Source organism: Eurypyga helias, unplaced genomic scaffold (assembly GCF_000690775.1).
Source record: "Eurypyga helias isolate BGI_N326 unplaced genomic scaffold, ASM69077v1 scaffold27957, whole genome shotgun sequence".
NCBI lineage: Eukaryota > Metazoa > Chordata > Aves > Eurypygiformes > Eurypygidae > Eurypyga > Eurypyga helias.
In genome coordinates, this window is record NW_010262794.1 from 26,722 (window position 1) to 36,148 (window position 9,427).

At 43.3% G+C, this 9,427-nt stretch overlaps 1 protein-coding gene across 1 annotated transcript in view; it reads right to left on the reverse strand.

Moving 5' to 3' along the window:
• The window catches only part of CLIC4 (chloride intracellular channel 4), a 9,542-nt gene extending 8,227 nt beyond the window's left edge, over nt 1–1,315 (reverse strand). Inside the window, exon 1 of the mRNA XM_010155850.1 lies at nt 1,185–1,315. Coding sequence (XP_010154152.1) covers nt 1,185–1,315 — 131 coding nt within the window. The remainder of the gene's footprint in view (nt 1–1,184) is intronic.
• Between the last annotated feature and the right edge of the window lie 8,112 nt (nt 1,316–9,427).

Genomic DNA, 9,427 nt, shown 5'->3' on the forward strand with positions numbered 1-9,427 from the left:
TTCCAAATATAAAATGTTTCTTTCAACCTCCTTCTCATGGCACCCCCACCCCGACAACTGCAAGAGGGTAAGCAACACCGTCATTAGAAGCAAAGGAAGTCCAAAACTACAAACAGTACACAAGCACAAGTTCTACTCCTGAGGGCTCCACAAACCGCAGTGCTCCGTGGAAGATACGTTTGGTTTATGTGTGCTGGCAGCAAGGATCCTATTTGCAGTAAAATCCCACATTAGCCAGAGAAAATCTCTGAGCTGCTACAAACGCGCAGCCAGCCGACAAAAGCTGCTTTCTCTGCCTCAGCCTCACCACACATGGAAACACCGAGCACGCGTTGCCAGCGCTGCGCCAGCAGCGTCAGTGATTCTGAAAAACTCAAACAAGTCGCCTTCTTCACAAAAAATGACAAGAAGAGGTTAAGCCTAGCAGGGCGGTTTCTCTCTTACACATTTCACACTTGATTTGTTGGAGAACAGTGTATATTTCTATTGGCTTTGTTTCTGAAAATAAGATCTGTAAGCACTGGCAGCCTCTCCTCTCTCCAGAGGGTTCAGTGACTAACGTTACATTAGTGCTGGGAAAACATTACTTCACACCACAACCAAATACAAGGCCTGTGCTGAATTTAGCACTACCACTCCTAATAAAAGTACACCCAGCCTTAGGAAATTAAGATTCCTGGGTTCCCATCTCACCCTTCTTCGCCACAAAGGTATTCCTTTCATGGATGGGGGGAGAAGTTGCAATTTAAGTGACACACAGCATCATCATCCATTTGGCTAACAAAGAAAGAATATTTCACTCTATTTCACTTGTATTTACCTCATAGACAAATATTCTCACCTTGCTTTTATTCTTATTGCATAATAAGAAACATTATCTTAAAATTTTCAGCGGGAGGAGGTAAGACTCAGTATTCGGTTCTCAGAGACTTAGTGTCAGAGAAGAACATCTTTTAACAAATTTAAGAGAATTTATCAAACCGATTATTTTTGCTTAATGACTTATAAATAACCATCAATGAACACACCATTTACACACAGGCTGCCCCTCAGTTTTACTTATGAGGACAGATTTTGGTTTTAATTTCAGGAAAGAAGCCATGCAAGATTTAGAAGCCCCAGACAAACATTAGTTACACCAAGCGTACTGCACTCTCGCTTGTCAGATGAGCCAAGTATCTTACCTCTTCAGGTCAACTGTCGTGACGCTGAACACCACTCCCTTCAGCCAAAGAATCATGAACAGCCTCTGAGAAAAGGGACAGTTTCCTATGCTTTCGCCATCACTGCCAGCCTGCAGAAGAGAACAGATCATTAACTACAAGGCAGGACTGTGCCATCTACGCAATTACTCAAAGATCACACGCGGTAACAAATCATGGGGTTTATTGTCTGTACAGTCTTCACATCACTAATTTCCCAAGAGCTCTGCAGTCAAACCCAACATCATCTTACAGGAACGCTCCTTTGCTCTCCAAGTCCAGGTATCCTGAAGGTATCTCCATATAATGCGCAAAGATGAGTACCCGCAGACTATTTCAACACACTGGGAAGGTACACATGGACTTCTGCATCGTTTTGTTGGGTTTTATTTAAATATTTGGACCATCCAATCTTTTTTTTTTTTTTGCTACAGATATAATGAGGATTTTGTTACAGTGATTTTATGAAGCCAACTATTTACTTGTCATGTCCTCTAACAAATGCTCAGAAAATGTATCAAAGCATGATTTCAGACAACAAAATAAGTTGTCTTGGGAGAGGACTTTTTACAAGAGCCTGTAGTGACAGGACAAGGGGGAACAGGGACAAATTGAAAACAGGGAGGTTTAGATTAGATATCAGGAAGAAATTCTTCACAGAGAGGGTGGGGAGGCACTGGGACAGGTTGCCCAGAGAAGCTGTGGATGCCCCATTCCTGGATGTCTTCAAGGCCAGGCTGGATGAGGCTTGGAGCAACCTGGTCTAGTGGAAGGTGTCCCTGCCCATGGCAGGGGGGTTGGAACTGGATGGTCTTTAAGGTCCCTTCCAACCCAAACCATTCTATGATTCTATGATCTTTCGCACCGAAAGTGATCCAACTGCTCTTAACAGTCAAGAAAGGGCAGCTAATCACATTCCTCTGAGCAGCCACACCTTCTGATGACAGCTTTCCAATATCAATATTGTTCTTTGTAACTTTTTTCCTTCTTCTACAAGGCAGAGCTAACTAACTGTAGTCATCTTCCAGTTTATTGCTTACGTATTTCACTGCGTAGTGCCACAGCAAGCCAACTGCAACCAGGAACTACCAACATTTACTGTACTGCAAGTGGTGTAAGGAAAGACATAACTAAGTACATAGAGAACGTCACTGACAATAAAGTAATATTCCAAAGCTACTTTTAATAGGCAATTTATCAATAAGTCTTTGTCCTGCCACAACAAAGATCCATTGCATAGGCACAGTAAACCACCCCAAGGCACCAGTGATGGCATGCATCTCATGATTGCTCTGACAATGAAGTATGTATTGCTGAGTTGGAAAATTTTAGTTTTTAGTGAGCTAGAATTAGACATGAGAAACCTTGAATCTTGGTAGAAAATGTGACCCTCTAGTAAGGAAGCTGGTTGAGTAGTTACAACAGCCATATATGTCAGATTATCTTGACACGTACTTTACATAAGATGAGTTTCAAAGGATTCTGCTTACCACTATTAGAGTACTTCCATGAATAAATTTAATCAGTACAATTATCAAAACCTGGGTAATTCTTTCATCGTTACCATTACCCGTTCCCTAGGCCATTTCAAAACATACCGTAGGTTATGCTGGCTGTACTCCTCAGAGATCACAGAAGACAATCACGTTCGCTAAGCACAGGGTATTTAGAAGCAGAGCTACGCAAGTGGAAGGGCTGAACACAAGGCAAATACGTTTTGTGGTGCCCAGGCTAATGCACACTTTGAAGCAAAATCACCTCTAATTCAGACCTGAGCTCAGTTTTCAAGTTGTACTGCAACTTCAATGACGCTACTCAAGCCAAGGCCCAGGAGTCAGGCAGCAGTCACAGCACAGGCGCACGCGCCCCATCCAGACGAGTTTTACCTCACGTCCTCTGGCGGAAAAGCTGCCACACATTTACTACAAAGGAAAAAGAGGAACGTGGGCATTTACTGAAGGGCAACACCCCAAGAGCATAAAGCCGTACCCCGAGGCACCTCAACTGCTCATGTTGCTGTCCTCGAGCGACGCGCTGGATCTGCCACGCTCGGCACGTCTGCGGCCTGTTCTGCTCACGCCAGCCACGCTTGCAGGAGCCAGGCCGTGACCTGGTCAGGATCAGCTCTCCTCACGCTTCACCTCTTATTTAGCACTTCTGACCTCAGAACCAGAGACCAGCGCTGGCGCAGTATGACACGAACCAGAGATCTCACCTGATATGGACTAAGGAAACTTCTGAATCGAAAAAATAAGGCCATGTAACCAAAGGGAGAATGGCTGGGAGGCAACGGCCTGCCATCAACGTAATCCTCAGCACCAAACGAAGTCCAGAGGCTTAGCTTCAGTACAGCAGCGTCAACAAATGTAACTGAGGGACTTCCCAAGAAGAATATTAAGTTAAATAAGCACTAGTCAGCTCCCCTAATTTCAAACCCGTCTTTGGAAGCGCATAACTAGTGTCCTGATGGACACTAGGCAAGCATCGAGAAGACAACTAGTTTTTACAAGTCACTTTTGAGTTGCAAAACAAGACTTCAAACAACTCATTGTGGAGGGCTGATTAAGAGCTTTGAAGATTTATGATCCATCACCAGATGTAGAAAGTAAGTTACTCCAAAGCCAAGAACTATAATACTTTTGGTGATAGCATGACATGAAACAGCAAAAATTGTTCCCCTATGTACAAAATACTCCTTTTTGCAGACAGAACCAAATATGAAGATTTTTTTTATTACAAAACTTCAAGGCTTCTCCTGAACTCGGGAGTTAGTTGTAACAGCAACCAAGTCTTTGGTTGCCCAGGCTTTGCTACCTGTCAAGGTGACAGGGAAAAGCAGTGACCCTCCAACAGCCAAACAAAGTTCCAAGAGCACAGGGGGAAAAAAAAAAAATGTTTAATGATAGATGTTAAACATTTTTATGTCGGACAGACTTTGGAATTTAATCAGCTGCAACAACAATACAGTTTGAAAGGAAGTTAGGGTATTGGATTCAACCCCATGCCTTCTTTCATATGATGCAAATCCCACCATGGAGCTTCATTATTTCTAGTGCAAGATTTTAAAATTGCAATTGAAAGAAACCAAACTCAATTCAGAAGGCAGTTCTACTTACTGTACTACCAATGAAATCTTAGCCCATCTGGAACCCAAAGCAAAGCCACTTCTAAGTCATGGCACTGACCAAAAATGGTTTAAAATGTAAGGCATAGCACAGAACTGTGGCTTTCACTATGGTCCACTTCCCTAAGACAAAACCAACACCAAAACCAAAGTGACCAACAAGAACCAAAAAAGGTCAAACACATTTACGCTGTAATGCCAACTCATACCAAACCTCTCCCAACAGGAGTGTAACATTCAAAATGAAGAGACAATAAATAACATCCACTTTTGTTTAAGCAAGACAGGCTTTTTGGATGAGTTCAATCATAAAAAAGGATGATAGCTCACTAACATACCGTGCTTTGAATGAAACCTAATGCATTTTCAAAACTGCAGCTGAACAGCTAAACTGAGCATAGACTTTTATGCCTACATTCAAACGTTTGTCCCACTTCTGCTCCAAAAAGTCCCGAGTATTCTGAGCACATACTAGAAAAGGAATGCATTCAGAATGCCAAGAAACTTTGGGCTTCAGTGCTCTTGAGCCAAGGAATTCTGCTATGTAACTGTTGACGGAGAGGCCCGTTTTCTATCTTCTTCCATGTAATGCACCGACAGCTACAGCACAGATAGGTTACAGCCAGTCACCAAGGTCCATGCTGGCAATGCAACACCTTATTCTCCTTCAATCACCTCAGGATTTTTTTACAGAGAGGAGTTTGGTAGATGTTTCTGCCAGAGTCAGCTCCAAGACTGATGTTCTCCGCTGGAATAGAGCCGTGCGGACAGTAAACTGTAAACCTTTACATTTTGCAAGAGCATTCTGAAATTGTACATGACGAGTCATGCAGGGGGTTAATCATGTAACAACTGTTGCTTAAGCCCACTATTAGAAGCCAGAAACCTGTCACTGCCTTGTCTTTGAATTCCGGCCAGAATATTCCAGGATATCTTCAGTGTCTGATCTTCACCACCAGCAGAGCAAAGAAAATACTAAATGTTGACTTCTCTGCACTAACGTCAGCCAAGATGATTTGTTAATTCAACAAGTTCATACTCATTCTATACCGAGAAACTCTGAGGTTTTATTTCAAATTCTTTCTAAAACCAGTCTGAAGATCTCTATTACTAAATAACACCAAACTTCCTACAGTTAGGGCTAAGCTACCACATCAAACTACCATTATCCACAGAAGGACACGTACTCAGCAGCAGCATCACGCATCTGCGTTTCACCAAATGCCAGGTTTTCGCCTGCATGGATTAGGACCAGACAGAAAAGAGCGCACCACCACAGACAGCAAGGAAATGGGTGGTTTTTTACTTGTGAATATTTAGCTTCAGGATTACACTGATTGAGAATTAGCTCTGAAGAGCCTGGCTTTCATTTACCAGCAGGGAAAGTGCCAAACTGTTTAACTTGATCGTGACCCATGGCCAACTCCTGCCATGCTAGAGATGCCATGAAGCAGCCTGAAAAGCTAACAGCTGCTATGGGATTTATCGCAGTAAGAGAAAAGTGTTGATATCCAATCGCCTTGAACAAAGCTGTTACCCTCCACAACCTTACTGTAATTAAAACACTTCTGAAAGGGAGGCAAGTCATTAAGCGTAAGGTGCGGCATGGAGAAAGAGCCAGGCATACACACACCACAGCACACACCCACAGTGTTACACGGAAAACAGACAAGGCCACTTTGTAAAGAAACTTAACTAAGAAAGTAAGTTCAAATAAGAATGAGTTACAAGGCAGTAAAACAAAACAGTATGCTCACCCAGTAGACAACCTGGTTTATCATACCCACAGAAAAACTACTGGCAACTCCCAATGCCAAGTAGCTCAGCCCATGCAGGAGCGCCAGCTACAGCCAACACAAAACCCACCACAAATCTGCTTATCCCACTGTCTGGAAGATCGAGCTTAGCTGATCCAGCCAATGCGGAAGCCACCTCCTCCCTCTCTCTTCCCCTGAAGCAGTGATTTCATTCAAATGAGATTGTTTTTCCCAAAAAACCCAGAGAGTATAAGTAATCATACATCCGTTTAAGCAGCTAAACAAGCTAAGGGATGAAAAAAAAAATCCATTTCAATTGTGAAATGTTTGTCTTTACAGCTGCATAAAAATTAACTTGACTCCTAACACAAGAACCTGCGTGTATTTACTTTACCAAGTTAGTGTTTAAGTTTACTGAAAGACTAAAAACAAGCAAAGAAACACTTAGAGGGACACAAAGCCATTAGTGTATGGGACACATCTAACAGAGTTCTAGAAATCTTTGGTCCTGAAGGCCCGCAGTACGGTTTCAAATAGCAATCCGTTAAAAGGAGCACACTACGAGTTTCCCAAACTTGATCAAATGTCTGCAGAAATAATAATAAAGTCAAAGTGCATTTGATGAGGAACACCATATCGTTCACTCTCTGCCCACGTAAATAAACAAAAGAAAGGGGCAGAGCCCTAGAAGACCATTTCCTAATTTATCCAAAGCTATCAAGGGAATCTTTCCCAGATTTGACATGCCAGAAGCAGAGGAAAAATGAAGTTTGGCTGGAGAGGGAAAAATGCATTTCAGACAAGCATCTGTTCATTCAGACAGGCAACACCCATTGCCCAAGACGACTACTGAAGCTGTCTGACCGCAGCACCAAGGAAGTCCCCACTCCCCTGAATAGGAAACCCACAATCCACAAAGCCTAGGCGAACTTTCAAACAAATAAACAGGCAGGTGGAAAAAAGCAGAGAGTATTTTCCAAAATTTGATCTCTGCAATCTTGAAGCATCTCTGTTCTAACTAAAGACCAAAAAAATCTGCTGGGAAAACTCCCTGAGAACAGCAGCATGATGCATCCCCGCTACCTCAAACCAGCAGGGAGCAGCCACTCTCGCGTGTTTCGTGAACAGTAAGCTCATTCAAAAAAGGAGTAAATTAATAATCATCCTACATGGATTACTGTTTTAAGAGGAAATGGCTTAAGGTAAACTCACAACGTGACTCAAGTGAAAAACATGCAGCAGTTCAAACCCCCGAGATGTAAGAACGCAGAAAGGAGCGGCTTCACGTTCCACACTGGAATACTGAACACGCTCTGGTACCAGCAGGCTAAATCCTCGCAGCCTCTACTCAGACCTTTATCTTGCCAAGCTGAATAAACAGAATTCCATGCTCTTTATCAAGCAGTGTTTCCCGATAAGATGTAAGGAATTACGTCCATGAAAGGCCTGTAACAGGATCTGATTTAACACCAACCGAGCGCCTCCTCCCTACGGTGCCACTATCCCAGCTGCTTTGTGTTTCTGTTCGGCCAGCGAAGGGATGAGCTCCAGGGATGTCCTCTGCAAGCACCCACTCTGCATGCCAAAGCACATCTTCAAGGGTCCCAGTGTCTCCAATATCAGTGAAGAGTCATTCAAAAGAAGCAAACAGGTGCCAAGGGAGCAAGATGCAGAGATCGGGCCTGAACAAGTGCTGTCTGCAGTACAGTGCTCATTCTCACGCTTTCGGATGCGGTCGTCTGAGATGGGACTTGCTTTGTGTTTTTATGGGAGGGACAGGTCAGGGAGCAAGATACAAGTCAATCCCTGAACTCTGGTGCCAGCTAAATCTGGTTCAACCAGATTTAATTAGATGGTGACAAGACGAAAGGGACATTTCCGCTTGCCAGCTCCCCTTTTACCTCGCCTCTCTAGGGCAGTGGCTAGCTAGTGCCCCAACCTACCCACAACAGCTTTTGTTTGCGTGGTGTCCTGATGTCACCAGGCAGACCAGGACTTCACAGGGCATCTCAACGCACCAGAGTGGCACGTCAGAATAAATGAGGCTGATACTGCTGACAGCCTCAAGAAGTTGCCTGCCATAAGAAGTAAAAGACAGGGAAGGTCAGAACTAGGAAAAACAAACAACAACCAAAAAATCCCACAGCTGGAAAGACAATTTCATGTGGCAAAAGATTCAGAATACTCGAAGGACCTTCATGCCATGTCTCAGTACAGATCAAACACTGTATTGCTACTGGAAACCTACCGGTGGTGGCGGCAGCAGGCACGGCTTGCAACACACAAGAACTTAAACCACTCATTTTCACTGTCTTAAGAGCACTGAAAGTGAGCAAGTAAATCTTACTGTAACCTTAACACTGAAAGATTGTCTCCAGATGCTTGACACAAGCTGCTACCAGATACCTTCCTTTCAAATTCAGCTATCCTGGTAAGTAGAAAACAAGGAGTACGGAAAATACAAAAATTTAAAGAACAGTATCTTAAGGATAGGCAAACTAACAGAAGTAACCAAAATATCAGTTTCTTTATTATGCAAACACATCAACAAAAGAGCTGTACCACCACAAACCCAACTGCAACCCTGGGCAACTCCTCCCAGCACTTTTGTTCCCTTCTCCCGCTGACATACGACATACCAAGTGAGAGTGCTCAAGCGATGAACACTTCATAACACTGCAAAAAAACCCATTTCCTTTCATAATTGGCTGCTGAGAGCTGCTATCACCACATCCCCATGAACGATGAGTGAGAAAGGCCTGGGAACTACCTACTCCACACCGTGCCTACCAGGATGCTACTAGCTCACAGCCACAGGTGTCCAAGAATTGGGATGTGGATCCCAGCTGAAAAGCATGGATCGCCTCATAAAGATTAAAAAAAACAAACCACACACACAGAGGAGAGAATAAAGATGATTTTAAATGTTTCCCCAAGGCAGTACTGCCAGGCTCAGAGATTACATTTGTCTTGACCTCATCTTTACGTCAGAATTCAGCTGGCAAAGCTGTTCAGTATCTAACATACTATTTAAGTTCCTTCAGTTCCGAGTTCTCATTAGAGCTGACATTTGCCATGTTTATGAATCAACGCTCTGACAGTTTTTCCTAATAGATAAAAAACTTTGCACATTTAAAGATCCATGTCAACATCTTAGAAAGAGACAGGAGCCAAGGCAAGGCTGAAGACAGCTTCAGGCTAGCTGCTATCTGAACTGTCAGGGCACAGGTCCCACGTATTCCAGCTGATCCCACAGCACAGCTTTTTAACAAACCTAAGGTGTTTTCAAACCTATCCTACTCCTTTACTTGACCTCTGTAAGGGAACTTTTAAAAGCCTGGTAA